At 41.8% G+C, this 19,271-nt stretch overlaps 1 protein-coding gene across 4 annotated transcripts in view; it reads right to left on the bottom strand.

The window, feature by feature from the left end:
* Nucleotides 1-19,271, bottom strand: part of RMDN3 (regulator of microtubule dynamics 3) — a 61,107-nt gene that overhangs the window by 23,179 nt on the left and 18,657 nt on the right. For all 4 annotated transcript variants that reach the window (XM_020795737.3, XM_078391530.1, XM_020795740.3 and 1 more), the window contains exons 8-9: nucleotides 8,192-8,267; nucleotides 5,659-5,736 (exon numbers count right to left, since the gene is read on the bottom strand). In XM_020795737.3, the coding sequence (XP_020651396.3) occupies nucleotides 5,659-5,736; nucleotides 8,192-8,267 (154 nt within the window). The remainder of the gene's footprint in view (nucleotides 1-5,658; nucleotides 5,737-8,191; nucleotides 8,268-19,271) is intronic.

The raw sequence follows: 19,271 nt of genomic DNA, 5'->3' as shown, positions 1-19,271 counted from the left end.
GTGGAGAGATGATCGACCCCTGTGGAACCCCACAGTTGAGACTCCACGAGGCCAAGACATTCTCCCCAATCTGAACTCTCTGGGGACGGTCCTCCAAGAAGGAACGGAGTCAGGCAAGGGCCTGGCCACCAATTCCCAACTCAGAGAGCCTCCCCAGGAGGATACCGTGGTCAACAGTATCAAAGGCCGCTGAGATGTCGAGGACTAGATTTATGCCTGGCATTAGAACATAAATTTTTCAATGTCCATGCGGACTCTGATATCAGCAACTTGTATTCCAGCTATCCCTTATTTCTGAGTGAATCCTATTATACCAACTAGTGTACCATACATGTATTTGATCATTGAATTATGTCAAATACAAAACATGATGGTGTGTGTGTCTGCACGCACTTGAGCTAGAATTATGGAGTCATTGAACTTCCAGTTTCTAGTCCCAAAATATTCTAGTTTGTTATTGTTTAGTCCTTAAGTCATGTCTGACTATTCGTGACCCCATGGACCAGAGCACGCCAGGCCCTCCTGTCTTCCACTGCCTCCCGGAGTTGGGTCAAATTCATGTTGGTCGCTTCGATGACACTGTCCAACCATCTCGTCCTCTGTCGTCCCCGTCTCCTCTTGCCTTCATACTTTCCCAACATCAGGGTCTTTTCCAGGGAGACTTCTCTTCTCATGAGATGGCCAACATATTGGAGCCTCAGCTTCAGGATCTGTCGTTCCAGTGAGCACTCAGGGTTGATTTCTTCCAGAATGGATAGGTTTGTTCTCCTTGCAGTCCAGGGGACTCTCAAGATCTCCTCCAGCACCACAATTCAAAGGCATCAATTCTTCGGCGGTCAGCTTTCTTTATGGTCCAGCTCTCACTTCCATACATTGCTACTGGAAAAAACATAACTTTGACTATACGGACCTTTGTTGGCAAGGTCTACTTTTTAAGATGCTGTCAAGGTTTGTCACCACTTTCCTCCCAAGAAGCAGTGTCTTTTAATTTCATGGCTGTTGTCACTATCTGCAGTGATCATAGAGCCTAAGAAAGTAAAATCTGTCACCACCTCCATATCTTCCCCTTCTATTTGCCAGGAGGTGATGGGACCAGTGGCCCTGATTTTAGTTTTTTTGATGTTGAGCTTCAGACCATTTTTGGCTCTCTTCTTTCACCCTCATTAAGAGAGTCTTTAATTCCTCCTCACTTTCTGCCATCAGAGTGGTATCATCTGCATATCGGAGGTTGTTGATATTTCTTCTGGCAATCTTAATTCCAGTTTGTGATTCATACAGTTCTGCCTTTCTAATGATGTATTCTGCATATAAGTTAAAGAAGCAAGAAGACAATATAGAACCTTTTTGTAATCCTTTCCCAATTATGAACCAATCAGTTGTTCCATATCTAGTTCGAACTATTGCTTCCTGTCCCACATATTGATTTCTCAGGAGATAGATAAGGTGGTCATGCATTCCCATTTCTTTAAAAACTTGCCATAGTTTGCTATGGCCCACACAGTCAAAGGCTTTTGCGGAGTCAATGAAGCACTGGCCTTGTTGTTAGCTGTGCTTTCTAAGGACCACTTGACTTCGCTCTTCAGGCTGTCTGGCTCAAGGTCAGCAACCACACTCTCTGGGTTGTCCGGGACATCCAGGCTTTCTGGTATAATTCCTCTGTGAATTCTTGCCACCTCTTCTTGATGTCTTCTGCTTCTATGAGGTCCCTCCCATTTTGTCCTTTATCATGTCCATCTTTGCACAAAATGTTTCTCTAATATCTCAAATTTTCCTGAACAGATCTCTAGTTTTTCCCTTTGTATTATTTCCCACCATTTCTTTGCACTGTTCATTTAAGAAGGCCCTCTTGTCTCTCCTTGCTATTCTTTGGAAGTCTGCATTCAATTTTCTGTAACTTTCCCTATCTCCCTTGCATTTTGTTTCCCTTCTCTTCTCTGCTATTTGTAAGGCCTCGTTGGACAGCCACTTTGCTTTCTTGCATTTCCTTTTCTTTGGGATGTTTTTTGTTGCTGCCTCCTGTACAATGTTACGAGCCTCCATCCACAGTTCTTCAGGCACTCTGTCCGCCAAATCTAGTTCCTTAAATCTGTTCTTCATTTCCACTCTGTATTCATAAGGGATTTGGTTTAGAGATTATACCTGACTAGCCCAGTGGTTTTTCCTACTTTCTTCAGTTTAAGCTTGAATTTTGCTATGAGAAGCTGATGATTAGAGCAAGAGTCAGCTGCAGGTCTTTTTTTCCTGACTGTATAGAGCTTCTCCATCTTTGGCTGCAGAGAAAATAATCAATCTGATTTCAGTATTGCCCATCTGGTGATGTCCATGTGTAGAGTCACCTCTTGTGTTGTTGGAAAAGAGTGTTTTGTGATGACCAACTTGTTCTCTTGACAAAACTCTATTAGTTTTGGCTGACCTGGGGTTACGGCTGACCTGGCTGGCGCTCCTGTCGAGGCTCTGGTCGACGCCTGGTTCACAGCCACAGCTAGTGCCATAGACACGATCGCGCCTAAACGCCCTCTCAGCCGCAGAGATCGCCCGGCACGCTGGTTTAACCAGGATCTCCGGACGTCGAAGCGGGTCAGGAGACGGCTAGAGCGCAAATGGAGAAAGGACCCGACGGTTTTTAATCGCATAGCTGTTAAGGTCGCTACTAACCTTTACCAGGCCAAGGTAAAGGCTGCCAGTCGAACATACCTCGCTAACCGGATAAGCGAGGCGTCTAATCAGCAGGCGGAATTATTCCGTATAGTACGTGACCTATCCGGAATTGGCCCGGGTGATAGGCCTCCCCCTAGTTTTACACCGGACCAATTTGCAGCATTTTTAAAATCTAAAGTGGAGGCCATCCGCCGGGACCTCTCCCCTTTTTTGAATACAGTGAGTCGAGCTGAGATGTCCAGCGCTCTGTCTTGTCCGGTGATTTTTGACTCCTTTCAGCCTGTTTCGCCTGACACTGTGGCCAGGACGCTTGATCGCTGCCGTGCCTCCACCTCCTCTTTGGACCCTTGCCCGGCCTGGCTAATCAAGGCAGCCAGGCCTTCAACAACGGAATGGGCTACTGTAATAATTAATGGGTCTTTCCTTGAGGGCAGATTTCCCTCTGCCCTCAAGGATACACTCATTAGGCCCATAAGAAAGAAACCTAGTTTGGCGGCGAATGAAATTGGCAATTATAGGCCCGTCGCCAATGTTTCTTTCTTAAGCAAGGTAGTCGAGAGGGTGGTGGCCGATCAGCTTCAGGCGTTCCTGGATGACACAGATGCCCTGGATCCATTCCAATCGGGCTTCAGGCCGCGCCATGGAACAGAGACGGCATTGGTCGCCCTGTGTGATGACCTGTTGAGGGAGGCCGACAGAGGCAAAATGTCTCTGCTGGTCCTCCTCGATATCTCAGCGGCCTTCGATACCATTGACCACGGTATCCTCCTGGGGAGGCTCACCGAGTTGGGAATAGGTGGCCGGGCATTTGCCTGGCTCCGTTCCTTCTTGGAGGACCGTCCCCAGAGAGTACAGCTTGGGGAGAATGTCTCAGCCCCGTGGAGCCTCAATTGTGGGGTTCCACAGGGGTCGATCATCTCCCCAATGCTGTTTAACATCTATATGAGGCCGCTGGGTGGGGTCATCAGGGGGTGTGGAGCCCTGTGCCATCAATATGCGGATGACACACAGCTCTACATCTCCTTTTCTCCAACTACAGGAGATGCCGTTCTGTCCCTTCAGCGCTGCCTGGAGACCGTTCGGGAATGGATGCAGGAGAATGGGCTGAGGCTGAACCCGGACAAGACGGAGGTACTGAGGGTGGGCGCTCCCACAGTTGGGGATTTGGGAAACTCCCTCATTTTTGGGGGAGTGACCCTGCCTGCCAGGGATGGGGTTCGCAGCTTGGGGATTCATCTGGACCCGGCGCTCACTATGGAAACCCAGGTGGCGTCCGTGGTCCGCACCGCATTTTTCCATCTTCGGCGGATAGCCCAGCTGCGACCCTACCTTGATGTGGGGGCTCTCAACACTTTGGTACATGCGCTTGTAATCTCAAGATTAGACCACTGCAATGTGCTCTACGTGGGGCTACCTTTGAGGCTGCTGCAGAAACTACAGGTGGTACAGAATGCTGCGGCCAGATTACTCAGTGGATTGAGAAGATACCAACATATCTCGCCCACTCTGGCCGCATTGCATTGGCTGCCCATCCGATTCCGCATCGACTTCAAAGTGTTGATGCTTACTTACAAAGCCCTAAACGGTTTAGGACCTCAATATTTGGTGGAACGCCTTCTCCCACCTAGATCTACCCGTGTCACCCGTGCGAGCCAGGAGGTGAGGCTGAGGAGCCTGATGCCGAGAGAGGCCCGGAAGGAAAAGACCAGAAATCGGGCCTTCTCGGCGGTGGCTCCTCGCCTCTGGAACAACTTACCTCCTGAGATTCGCGCGGCTCCCTCACTGGGCATTTTTAAGAAACAATTGAAAACACTGATGTATAGGCAGGCTTTCCCAACAGATAATCCCTGACGATTTTTCTTTTATATTCTTTGATTTCCATTTTTGTCTATTTGTAATGTTTTTAATAATTTTATTGTTGCTCCAATTGTAAGCCGCCTAGAGTGGTCTAGTATGACCAGATAGGCGGGATAGAAATAAAATAAATAAATAAATAAATAAATAAATAAATAAATAAATAAATAAGTCTTTGCCCTGCTTTGTTTTGAACTCCAAGGCCAAACTTAACCTGTTGTTCCTTTTATCTCTTGACTCCCTACTTTACCATTCCAGTCCCCTAAAATGATAAGAACATCTTTCTTTGGTGTCAGTTCTAGAAGGTGTTGTATGTCTTCATAAAATTGGTCAGTTTCAGCCTCTTCAGCATTGGTGGTTGGTCATAAACTTAGATTGCTGTCATACTGAACGGTCTGCCTTGGATTTGTATTGAAATCATTCTATCATTTTTGAGATTGCATCCCAGTACAGCTTTTCCCACTCTTTTATTGACTATGAGGGCTACTCCATTTGTTCTACAGGATTCTTGCCCACAATAGTAGATATGATAATGGTCTGAATTAAATTCGCCCATTCCCGTCCACTTTAGTTCACTGAACTCTCCACTATGACCTGTCCGTTTTGGGTGTCCCTGCATGGCATAGCCCATAGCTTCTCTGAATTACTCAAGCCCCTTCGCCATGACGAGGCAGCAATCCACGAAGGGGATTCTAGTTTAGCTTATGCTTAACGCATACGTTATGTTGCCTCAGATCAATGCTATATTGGTATTTTTGTTGTTGTTTAGTCGTTAAGTGGTGTCTGACTCTTCGTGACCCCATATAGGAACAAAATGTAAAGGGACCACAAAGCGGATTTTGTCTTTTAAATAAAGGCCTGTAAAGCATAACAAGACCTTACCACACTGTAGATAATAATACTACAATTACATTATAAGATACAAGCCATCAGTCTAAAAGGAAATGCAATAGTTCAGGTCACTGAAGCCGACTATCTTTGCAAGATATTATCAGTATTTGAAAGTTGCATTAAAATCCAGGCAATTAAAAACAGAACTACCCTAAAGGATTCAACAGATGTATTGTATTCTCTACTTAGACAAAACAGTTTAGTATGATATCCTGTATATTCTAAAAACACATAAAAAAGGTTTTAAAAAATTACCTTGTAACACCACTGGCCAAGGAGATAGTAAGATCTAGGATTATCTGGTTTCAGAGTGATTGCTTGATCAATGTGTTTCTAAAGAGATGTACAACATAGGAAATAAGTATTTATTGAGTAAAACTGAAAAATTAAACTTAAAAGCCTGCATTTTAGGAAAAAAGCTAACAGCATTAAACCTTTAAAATACAAGAATTTTTTAAAATGAAAGCAGTAAACCTATAAAAGGTTGATAATATACCACTTGTTAACACCAAGTCTACAGCAGAAATAAATGAAGACAAACTTTGTTTTCATTATTATGAAACCACCTTAGCTTATGTGCTGAAACCTCTTAAGGAATAAAGAAAACATTTTCTCGCTTATGCCTATCGAAACTTTTTAAATGCTTCCTCCAACATGCACTGCACAGAGTGGATGAAAGTTCTTTTCCTGTTCTGTTATGCCACATTAGTAGAGACTACCAGGATGTCTATGTAATTATCACTTGAACTGTTACTAGACCACGGTCATCCTAAAACCTCCTTACCATTTTCAGTTTAGTCCCCACCCCCCCATGATGCACTCTGTGCGTATAAAGCTGCGGCCTACCTATTGTACTCCACATGTGAGGAATCAACTTCAGTGTGATCCAGGAAATTCACATTGAAGTAAACTGATAGGTCTTTAAGGTGGCATAACTATTTTTTAAGTTTTTTCCTATGCATGCTCAGACTAACATGGCTAGCTCACTGGGAAGATGGCAATCCCAGGATGTAAAATGGTTTTCAATAGTTCATTCGAAGATAAGCCCAACACATTTCGGCTATTGCATTTTTAGCCTTCTTCAGGGGCATTGATATTATGCTTATGTAGAATCTGTCTGTGAGGATATTTTTGTGGACAATCTCTCACTCATTTTTAGATAAAGGAGTGAGAGATACGTCCTGGGACTACCATCTCTCCTTGCTTGACAGCTTCAGTGGATGTACCAGTCCTTTTTGTGCTTAACTCACTGAAAGCACATTACTGGATAATGCACATGAATGAAAAAACAAACAAAAAGAAATAAACTGGGGATGTCAACTGGGGCAAACAACCCATTCATTCTACTTTCCCTGGTTGTTTCATTCACACCTATTCACATTAATCAGGAATGCAGGAGAGTAGCAAGAAAAGCAACTATTATATGTGCTGGGGAAGGGCATACAAGAGAGAGAATGAGGGTGGGAGATATTTGCTGCAGGACACTAGATGAGGTGAGTCAGGATTATTAAAGCTATAAATGTTTCAAATACCGTTTCCCTGAAAATAAGCCCAAGTATGATTTTTCAGGATCCTCATAATATAAGCCCTACCCCAAAATAAGCTCCAGTAAAGTGAAACCCTGTCCTCCACCATTGTGCAGCAAGCAGAAGATGACATGACTGCATTTGAATAAATGTAGATTGTTGTACATGAAAAAAATAAAACATCCCCTAAAAATAAGCCCTAATGCATTTTTGGAGCAAAAATTAATATAAGAACCTGTCTTATTTTCAGGGAAACATGGTAATATTAGGGCAAACCATGACTATAATCAATTTTGCAGGTTAGTCTTACAGTAAAAGTGGGGTCTTGACTTGAGAACTTAATCCGTATTGGAAGGCGGTTCTCAAGTCAAAAAGTTCTCAGGTCAAATCTGCATTTCCCATAGGAATACATTGAAAACCATTTGATCCGTATCTGCTCTTTTACGTCCATAGAAACTAATGGGAAGCTGCTATTCTGCCTTCGACCACTAGAGGGGGATATTTTGTTTCTTTTTTTCTTAGGTCAAGAAAGGTTCAGGGAAGGTAGGGAAAATACAGTCCAGGCAGTACAGTACCAGGCAGTCTGAAGACTGTCTCCCAATCCACTCTCTAAACACTGGGAGGAGTGAGGAAGCAGACAGGCACCCTTTTCACTGGCCAACAGTTAACTGAAAGTTCAAATTTTGCACTTTCCCTGCCTCCCATGTGGGTTTTTTTCAGTTTGTAACTCAAATCTAAGTATGTAAGTCAAGTCAATATTTTCCTATGAGAGTGGTTTGTAAGTCAAAATGTTCTTAACTCGGGCCGTTCTTAAGTCAAGACCCCACTATACCATCTACGCATGATAAGATACAGAGTATCTTACTTTTCCCACATACAAGGAAAAGTCTTTTAAGATAGTGGCCCCCAACCTTTTCCCAACCACAGACCGGTTGGAGGAGCAGGTGAGTGGGTAGGGTGCTCACTCAGGGTGGAGCATGCTTGCACACATTGCAGGCGTGTACTCGTGCACATTACGGGGGGTGCTCACTCACATGCATGTGCAGGGCGCATGCTTATGGGTAGGGGGGCACACTCATGCACATGTGCGGGGGATGCTTGCGGGGGGCAGGGCTCTCTTGCACAGGGGCGAGGGGAGTGCGCACAGGGAGCGGTAGATCTGTCTCCACAGCCCGGTCCTGCCAGGGCCACGGCCCTCTACAAAGCCGCGGACCGGGGGTTGGGGACCCATTTTAAGATACACAAAAAGCAGTCATGCTTACCTTAAACTCATGCCCTGCTTGAATGCGTTTTTGTATACTTTCATGTTCTGAGAACTGACCACACAGAATAGCATACCTGGAAATTACACCAAGCCTAAACATTAGTGCATAATTCCCAAATATGGCTTTTCAACTGTACTGATTTTTATTCTAAAATTTAATGTAAACTTAATATTTTCTCCAGGGAAACAATTGCATCCTATCAATTTTATCGATAGCGAGGCTACAGCAATTTCCTCATGCAGTGATAACACTGTAATAGCAACAGTGAAAAAGTAAGGACAGGTTACTTACCTGTAACTGTATTTCTTTAATTCACACCTATGGGTTGTTTCTGCACCTATGCAAAACTCCTCAGAACATTCTAGAGCTTAAACAAAAATCTGTTAGATCAGATCCTCCCACTGCTCATGTCTGCACATCAAATGACCACCCTACAGTTCCTCAATCTACCTCTGTATAAAAGGCAGATTAGTGGAGTAGCAGACTGAGGGGAGGATGGGTGGGTTGTGTGAATCAGAGATCCTTGACTGGGAGATATTATGGTAGAAAGAGATGACAGTCTATGACCAGTATCCTTGTCAGTCTCAGTGAAGGAACTTGATGCAGGAGAAGGTGGAGAATGGGTCCAAACCAATCGTCTACAGTGTCAGAGATTGTGTTTTCTTGATTCCAGGTGTTTATGGTTCCAAGAAGTACATCTGGATTTTAGAGAATTCCCTCTCCACAGTAGACTGGAAGGAATGTCCATTTACATGTCTTAAATAAAAAGAGATTTATCTCTGGTCATACTAAGGTGTTTTGAAAGAAGAGCTTCAATGAAGAGTTTCTGAACCCGCACAGCACGGGGAGAACCACAAAAGAACTGATTTGTTTCCCTTTGTAACAGACGGGATAGATGATTAATGGTAGTGAAAAGTTCAATTCAGTTCCTGAATATGTCCCCTGGTGAAAAGAGGGTATTACACTACAGAAGCAGAGTGGAAGGAAATTACTTCTGATGGTGTTGAATTTTACATGAACTCTCATAAGAGATTCTTTCCTATGCTGCAGAAACTGAACAGGAAAACGAGTTATGCAAATATGAGCATTCCTGAGAACAACGCTGATCCTGGTGAGGAGTGTCGTGTAAGAAAGAAAGCTCCTGTAGCGAGTGTTGGATTGACTAGCTCCATTCTGGAGACTGGCTAAAAGCTGGGGAATTGTTTTGAGGTTGGGTTGCATCCTACTCTGAAGTGGAACCAAGACAGTCAAGGTCAGCCTGGGTTTGAAGTGTAGGGGGGGTCTTGGGAAGCCCAAGACTCTTCAGAATAGTCCTTAAGTTTTATGGACTTCTTCTTGGGATCTCTAACCTTGTGTTTGGTTTTCTAAGCAGAAGCAGCATTCAAATCAGAAGGTTTATTTATTACTATTTAATTTAAAATATTTTATGTCTCCTTTCTCCTTAAAAAGGACTTGAAGCAGCTTACATAATTAAAATACACTATTTAAAGCTTAAAAACCATGAGTATTCAAAGGTGGCTTACATAATCAAAGGACAATATTTAAAGCTAAAAAGCAATAGGCATACAAATACCGAAAAGAATAAAACAAATACCACTCTGAGAAATGGTAAACAAAAGCAATACTAAAAACACATTCAAAGCAGTAAGGTATTTAAAAATCCCACTCAGGTAGCCAGTCACTGAGGGTAAGCTTGCCTGAAGAGAAAGGTCTTCACCTGCTTACAGAAGGGCAGCGAAGATGGGTCCAGTCTGATTTAGATGTGGTCCTTTTTCTCAATACTGAAGCTGATGACCCTTTAGATGTCAAAAGCCATGGACACAGGGCAGAGAGATTTGTCGAAACAGGTGGTAAACTGACCAGTGTGGATGATTGTAATATGTCTTGGTCTTTTAGTAGTTGGTTGGTCTGGGATGTCATGGTAGGTTCAGTATGGGTGGGCTCTATATCTGGTGCTGAAGAAGGGCCCTGGGAGTGTGAACCAACTGCTTGAAGGGATTTCTCCCAGAGATGGGATTTGTGATTTTAAGTGCAACCTTGGTTAGTTTTCAACAGTGTTGGTAAGACTGCATCTGAGGCGGAAGAGGCAGCTTGAGTGTCCATTAGTGAGGAAAATCAGTAAATATCTTACTTCCACATGAAATGTCCTTTTTTTTTTTGAAAGGGCCCATAAAAGATGGGGAATCTTCACAAAAGAAGAGAAAACTTGGAACTCAGGCTAGGAAAAACAGGGGTCGACAAGGAGAGGAGTCAAAAGTATGAAGAGAAACAAAGAACAAAATCTAATGATTTTTAGGAAGACTCACAAAGGAAAGTGAACAAAAAGATGAGGAAATGATAAAACAGGTAGCTCATAAATTTGAGTCTCCCCACAAAAGCAAAATAGGAACTGAGAGATGGTCACTGGGCACATGGGCACACACAATGGGAAGAGCTGGTCTGTTTGCTTAAGCTCTAGAATGCTACAAGGAGTTTCAAACAGGCACAGAAACAATCCATATGTTTGATTCACTGAGACCACAAAGAACAAGTACTGTATATTCAACGAACACTGCAGCAGCAATCCATACAATTCAAACAGCTCTGCTTGATACCTTGTCACCTTGATTTACTTTTCATGTAGAAAAGAATTTTCTCTAGACTTTCTATAAACACAGATAAACTTGGCTAAGATTACCACAACATAAACCAACCCGACAAAGTCTGTTAAATTCTGGAGACAATCCAGCTCTTGGTTTAGGCAGATAGGCTGACACATTTAGCTCACGGCTGTTTTGCTTAGCCTTATTAAGAATGTAAAGGAAGAAATCCAATTGACTACTCCTAGCAGAATCCCAGAGAAATGCATATTACTAAATGATGACCTCCGTGAGAGAAGGTCAGAAAAGGCACTACTGATCTCGATGGACAAATACTCTATGAACTAACACTCACTTCAGTGATGAGACTGTGGCAGATGGAAAACAGGAGAAAAGGGGTGTTGGATTCTTGGATTTGTAGAACAATGGAAACATGAGAGAACTTTGACACTAAATAACTGTTTTCTGACATCTTTGTGCCTATCTAGTAGCAAGGGCTGAAAATTCAAGAGTTCATGTCAGATTCTAATTAATCTTGTTCAAAAATTCCACAAATATTAAGCTGATATAATAAAAGTTATTAGAAAAATACTAAAAGTTGAAGTGATCTTTAAAATGCATTTACAGGGCTATAGAAAAAACTAGAAAAAGCCATATAAATATTTTGTGAACTCTCACAGACTCTATCCTCAGTAACAGCATAGGTAATTACCTTGAAGCTTCCCATTAAGCCAGGCACTAGGAAACTTTATCCCCAGTAATAATAGCATTTACCACAACAGCTTGTACAAATCCTATCACACTCAGAAGACAGCATTTTTGGTTTCTAATGCTGTGCTAGCAAGAAGAGTCTGAACAGGATAACTGGAACTTGTCAGTACAAGTAAATCTGGAACATTTGGCATGAACTCCCAAGAATATTAAAGACTAAAAACTGAACCACACTTATTTGGGAGTAAGTCCCAGTGAACACAGTCAGGTTTATTTCCAAGTAAACATGCATCTAATCAGCAGGAACTGATTACTTCCCCTTCTCCTGGTTAACACATTAGGCCAAAACAAGTCATAAAGAAAATATTGAACTACAAAGAAACTAACTCAGCAGAGTGAGGAATGTCAGAGACTAGAAAGAGCAGGGCTAAGTAACTCAATACTCCCAAATCTCCCACCGGTTGATAGAGTCTGACTCCATGGGAAAGCAACCAGGGAGACTGTCAGAGTTCCGTTTGTCTTGTCTCTCTTTCCCCCTGCTGCTATCCCACAACTTGGACTGTACATGTTGATGGCTCAGATTTGGAGCTATGTCCTACATCTCAGAACTGAAAGGATTTCCATGAACCTTAGCCAGCTGAAAAAACAAGAACCAGTCACCTCGAACTGTAAGGAGATACGCAGACTTTTTTTTACCACAAACTCCACACCACAAATATTTGCCTAGTGTGCATTTATCTCCAACATTCTTTGGTCAACAGATGGTTAACAATCATAATCTATTTTTAAAAAATACAAAATATTTTTATTCCAATATTTAAAAACAATATAAAAACACAACAACAGCAACAATGGAATGTTTAGAACAGTAGAACTCTTAAAAGGCAGAATGAACAACAATAAATAAAAGGATCAAAAACAAAACTATTAGTGTTTGGGGAGTATCAAATAAAACTGTTTTCACATTGTGCCTAAAACTCATAACACCGTGTCAGGCACAATGAGGTGGGCAATATAAGACCAGGACACAGACTCTAAGGCTCAATGTTCATTCCCCATTCACCTAATAGATGACTCTAAAGGACAGAGGCAGAACTCAGATATGATGCATTGATAATCTTAGTGGTACAGTATTTGCTAAAGCAAACTTTTCACAACTTATCAACAAGGTACCGCAGTGCATCTCAGTTGTGTAAATGGGAATATTATCAGGGACATGCCCAATACATGCCCTTTTACCTCATCCTTTAGCTGTAATTAGTCACATCATGGTTGTTGTTTAGTTGTTTAGTCATGTCCAACTCTTCGTGATCTCATGGACCAGAGCACGCCAGGCCCTCCTATCTTCCAGTGCCGCCCAGAGTTGGGTCTAATTCATGTTGGTAGCTTCGGTGACACTGTCCAACCATCTTGTTTTCTGTCGTCCCCGTCTCCTCTTGCCTTCATACTTTCCCAACGTCAGGGTCTTTTCCAGGGAGACTTCTCTTCTCATGTGATGGCCAACATATTGGAGCCTCAGCTTCAGGATCTGTCCTTCCAGTGAGCACTCAGGGTTGATTTCCTTCACAATGGATAGGTTTGTTCTCCTCGCAGTCCAGGGGACTCTCAAGAGTCTCCTACAGCACCACCAAAACCATCAATTCTTCAGCAGTCAGCCTTCTTTAGGGTCTAGCTCTCACTTCCGTACATTGCTACTGGAAAAACCGTAGCTGTGACTATGCGGACTTTTATCAGCAAGGTGATGTTTCTGCTTTTTAAGATGCTGTCTAGGTTTGTCATCGCTTTCCTCCCTAGAAGCAGGTGTCTTTTAATTTCGGGGCTGCTGTCACCATCTCGAGTGATCATGGAGCCCAAGAAAGTAAAATCTGTCACTGCCTCCGTATCTTCCCCTTCTATTTACCAGAAGGTGATGGGACCAGTGGCCATAATCTTAGTACAAAACCTTAATGTAAACACCAAAAGGATTCTCGCCATTATCTCTAGGGATGGGACATATGTACGTACATATGTAGGTACGTATGTACAGTGGTGCCTCGCATTGCGACGTTAATTGGTTCTGCAAAAATCGCTGAAGAATGAAAACGTCGCTATGCGATATTAAAAAGCCGATAGAAACGCACTGAAACCACTTCAATGCGTTCCTAGGGGCTTAAAACTCAGTGTTCAGCGAAGATCCTCCTTAGCGCAGCCATTTTCGATGCCTCTTAAGCAAGGAATCCATCCCTAAACACAGCAGGTGGCCATTTTGTTTACCCAGTGGCCATTTAGAAACCGCTGATCAGCTGTTTTAAAATCGTCGCTTTGCGATGCTCAGTTCCCGAAGCAGGTAACCGAGCATCGCAAAGGGAAATTCCCCCATAGGGAACATTGCAAAGTGATTGCTTTTGCGATCGCAAAAATGTGTCGCAAAGCGATTTCATCGCTAAACGGAGCGATCGCTATGCAAGGCACCACTGTATTTACTGTCCCGAGTAGTGCCTCAGCACTATTGTTCAGTCCCAGAATTTACCTATTATCCCACAATCCCCCATGAGAATTCTGAGTATGAGAGTGATGCCTCCCTACCTCCATTTTCTGCTTTACTCCATGTGCTTCAACTGAGAAGAAGGGAATGCCTCCCTAGAGCCATTTCTTCCAGTGCTCCATGGGAATGATGTCTTGCTGTCTATTAGACTCTACAAGGGGAGCCTCTCACTAAACTACCTTTACCACGGAGCACTGAGTCAGTTTCCAAAAGCCTGAAGTCCTAGAAACAAAATGCTTAATCAGCGTATTTTTACTAATGTGGATCAATATTGTTGCTTTTAAGCTTTTCAGTGCTCAGGTTGCTGTCTGAGCAAGCTAATAGCTACAGTACTCTCTTTTTCAAAACATTAACAATATTTTTCCTTTTTAAAATTATTCTTTGAACAATTATTTGTTAAATGGTTAAAACATAATTTACTAATATGTGACATTTTCCCAATAAATAGTGTTTAATGAAAACTGTCCATTCCCCCCACAAAAGCTGCCCTATTGCTTCATGTATTTTGAGTGCTATACATCTGCTTTGAGGTAAATGATGCAGCACAGACAAACCAAGGATGATTCTAGCACAACAATCGAAAGGTACAGCATGGCTGTTTCATCTTGTCCCCTGCTCTTGGAATTCTTTCTCCCCAGAGGCATTCCTGTTTTGTTACTCTTCCAGGTGAGACCTCTTAACTTCATTCAGAAATGCTTCAATTCCCCTGATAATCTGCAACATGGGATGATGGCTTTGAGTTGCAGTTCCCATAGGACTACCAGCTTGCAGTTGCAGGCCTGTCACAAGTGTTGCACATCATGCCCATGTGGATGTGCCATTTGTTTTGTTTTGGTAGTCTTCCTGCCCATAAGGCTCTATATAGAGTAATTCCAAAAAAAATCAGGGCAGTTTCTTTTTTGTACAGGTAGTAAGCTGAGGCAGCCTGTAATACAGACCTTGTTCCAGGTGAGTACATGTAGGGATGCACCTGTAGGCAGGAATTTCCTAAATTCTGCTTAGGAAATTCTTGGAGCATTCTATGAGTTGGAGTGTTTAAAAAAACAACCTCAAACAAATAGTACGCTGAATGAGCAGTTGATTTCCATCTCTATTTTCTTGTTTGATAGAACTGCCTATCCCACAGACATTAAAGAAAGCAACTTTAAACCTCCAAACTGATAATACAGGCTGTATAAATTTGTTGGTGGTAAAGCCAAAGGAACCCACACAACAGGAAAACTGAAGCAAAACACAACTGAGATCCTGAATATCATTGTCTACCACAAATCTTTTGCTGAAGCTATTTTGTTGTTATCTTCTACTCTCCACTCGTGAATCCTGATATTAGCCCCAGCTTCTGATGTATCATTCAATTACTGACACTCATGCTTCTGTTGAAGATTTCCTGTTCAGGCTCATTTAGCATATATGCAGAGCCCAGGTTTCCAAGTGACAGGCACAAACCTTAGCTTGATATATATCAGAGAGGTATTTATTACAGGTCACTCTTGTGTGAAGCACTAGGATAATAAATGGAGGTTGGTGGGATTCTCTTCCTGACAATGGACTTTGAGACCAATAATGTGGGATCATAAAGCTGAACTCCCAGTTCTAAATTCTAAATATCCAGTTTAACAGGATTTTGTAGCATTTGGGTTACTCTTACATTTTATAGTCCATTTCCCAAAACACACGGTTTATCAATTCTACACATTAATAATAGTTTCATTTCATGTTAATTGCCATGGCCCCATTTTGTGGAGCCCTACAATCTGTAGTTTGGTGGCATGCTCAGAATTCTCCACCAGAGACCTCTTGTGCCCTCCTTTGAACTACAGGAGAGAATTCTTAGTACTTCACCAAACTATAGGTCCCAGGACTATAGCGCATGCAGCCATGGCAGTTAAAGCGTAATCTAACTGCTACAAGTGTGTTGTGTAGACACAAGACTTGGAATTCAGAAATTACTGAACTAAAAGCTTCATTGTGCTGTAGTTTTTTCTGGGCATTACATGTTTCTCTCCTTTCCAATTGAGCCACCCAAAGCAGCTATTTAGGTTTTGAGGCTGGCTTCACACATCTTTTATACAAACTCTATGTTAACTCTCAGAAAGCAGACAACAACCTTCAACTTCCTGAGTCATTAGTAAACATTTTCAGAATTATTCTATCTAAAGGATTGATAATTCTGCACCTGCAGTTTCCTCCACAGAGAGAAGTTTACAATCTCAACTTCTCTCGCTGTACTTCCAAAACATCTTGGAATAGCAAATACTGAAGCCAAACAAAACATGCAACTCTCCCTCCTGATTCTCAATTCAGATAATAACTTTTTAAGGAATGCAGAGGCCACAGACATCCTAACGTGGAAAAGAATTATATTGTTTTTCTTCCGCTAGAACATCAGGAACTTATATATCAATGCCTCAGAAGATTAGATAGTTCCTGTACATCACAGATTTTATCATGTTTTGACCTGAGTGCAAAATTGTCTTCCTCTACCCCATGATTAAAGGTGAGAACTACTTAGGATATTACAGGATAATGCTTGAAGCATCTCAGATAAAAATGAGAGTAGGTCAGTGTGAGTGGATAGACACTGGCCTGCAGTTGGGGTAGACCTCAGCATCTTCCCTACTACTCCAGGACCCCAAGTGAAAGTTGATGGAAGGCTATGAATGGCTTTTGTCAACAAGCCTACTATTTGGGAGGAGTGTCATTTGCCCCAGGCATTGCAACAAAGGGCATAGGAAGGTGAGGGGATAAAAAAGGCAGGAAAAGTTCTCATGCAAAGAGCTTACTGCCTAGTGAAAACCAAATAAGGAAAAGTAACAGGAAGGTAAGGGAAGCCTGGAAAGAACACACAGAGAGATTCATACACAGAGAAAGTGAGAAGTACTGAAGCAGAGATGGAGAGTTCAACAAAGATAGAAGAAGAGGAGAGTGGAGCTGAGGAATGGGTTGATGTTCCCGAGTGGACAAGTGGGGCTGATAAACCACTGATCTATATCAACTTTGCCAGACTCTCTCTAACTGGTGAGCCTTCCCGAACTGAACCTAGCATTCCCCAAGGTAGAAAGGGCTGAGTGTTCTGGTTCATGTCCAAAGGATCACTTATACCTGGCAAGACCTCAGCTATGAAACTCACACTGATCCTGACCCAACTGAGAAGGTAGAGACACCAGAGACAATTTAAGAGACTACACCAGATGGCCAACATTTGAAAAAAGATTATACCACAAGCTATTATTGTTTGTTTATATGTGCACTTGAGAATTAGTGCTACTGGAGGTGAAGTGGAATCTCCCAAGGGACTGGACTATAGATTGGAGAAGGGTTGAGAGACGTGCCCATGGGTCCAATGATCCCCTTGCAGACAGAACTACAATAAAGGTTTTGCTGGTTGTAAATGCTGTTGGACTCTCTTTGTGATGACCAGTACATGTAATGTTCTTTTTTATATCCATTTACGCATGGACAGGTTGAGCTCCCTCACTGTCAGTCAGCCATCATGTTTTGTGAAAGATATCAGTAAGCTTTGTCACACTAACAGAACATGCTGTCTTCAGGAGCAATGCCTAGTGCTTTCATGGACTCATCCTCTTATCAGATACTGAAATTCTATACTCTTTTTTCTCTAGAATGGGATGGCCAACTTCAGAGGGTCCAAGGCCCATCTTTGCTCTTCCCTTGACCTCTGCAGTCTACTTGGCCTCCCTGACCATAGAGAAGACCTCCAAAGAGCAATTCTGAACAGAAAGATGTAGGGCAGCACTGATCTCCAAAAAAAAATTTAACCTCTTCTTTACTGCCTAGAAAGGGCAGCAATGTCCTCCAAAGAAAAGAGATTCCTAACCCTTGTTTCATATTCATTTTACTGTTACAAGGAACAGTCATCTGATTGTTAAGATTAATACTTGACTGTTGAAATTCATTTGATTGTGAGCAAATGGTAGCTCTCCAGATGTTCTTGGACTGCAACCCCATTATTAGCAATATTCACTAGGGACGAGAGGAGGAGTAAATCAACAATATGTGGAAGGGCAGAAGTCACCCACCTATTCTAGTTTAAAACAATGTAACTTATTTTCCCATTTATACGGCTATAATTACATATGTGCTATTCCAAGAGTAAGTCTCACTGAACTCAGCATGGGTTACTGAACACAGGTATGTAAGAATATCCTATAAATCTAAGCAACATGTAAGCCTTTCTATTTTAGGAAATTATTTCCAAATACATTACATATCCAATATAAATGTTGAATTAATAAAATATCTACATTTCACTATAGTAAAAATAATGGAATAATTTTACTTACATTATATCAATATACTGCATAAATGGAAGAAAATAAACCATGTTTGATCAACAGCCTACCTGTCATTCTCTGAGACACATGGCTATCACTGAAGTCAACAATACTTTACCCAGTATCAGCTGCCTGTTATTAACCTCAGGTGGTATCAGCAGAGACAAAAATCCTATCAGTTGTGACAACCAGCATAATGCAATTGGCATGTATCTTAATGGTGAATTGTCAGGAGAGAAGTTAGCATAGGCATTTGCTGTTGTGTCTCAATTGTGAAGTTCAGAGCTCAATAGCAAAAGCCAACTCTAAATTCTCAATTTGCAACCATTTGCCAATCAAATTTATGCCAACAATGTTTCATTGGCATAAACATTCACTGAGATTTGGGCCATAACTATTTTATAGTATGCAACATTAATCTTGGCAATAGTTTTTTACAATGTCTGCAAATGCTGTAGAGAAACAGAGAGGGGGAGTAAGCAAAGTAAGAGAGCTCTTTTTATTTTGCCATTGGCATCACAGCTGCTTTCTTAACTGAATGAAGCCCAATATTGTCTAGGATATATGGCCAGATTCTATATTTTACATCTCTTGGGAAGAGCAGTAAATTACTAGAAGAAGATTCGTAAGAGATTAAGAATGCAACTGGTATCAGAGTCAAAAGAGACATTACTTTTAACTGCAGAAAAATTAAAATCCTGTAAGGCAAATTTTCTAAGGCACTCTGCAATTAAATGGCAAAAGCTAATGAAGAAAATGTGATTTATTTTGATTAACTTATGAATTTTTTTGCCAAATTAAATATTTGTGGTTTAAAAAAGTATTTGGAGAAAAACAATAATTCAAACACATCTGTCCAAGAACAACAATTTCTCAATGTGATTTTTTTTCCTATTTGTAATAACCACATACAGAAGTATAACATACAGAACCAATTTTATCTCCTTTTTATTTCCAAAGTAATTACG

This window comes from Pogona vitticeps, chromosome 1 (assembly GCF_051106095.1).
Source record: "Pogona vitticeps strain Pit_001003342236 chromosome 1, PviZW2.1, whole genome shotgun sequence".
NCBI lineage: Eukaryota > Metazoa > Chordata > Lepidosauria > Squamata > Agamidae > Pogona > Pogona vitticeps.
This window is presented reverse-complemented; position numbering and strand designations above follow the sequence as displayed.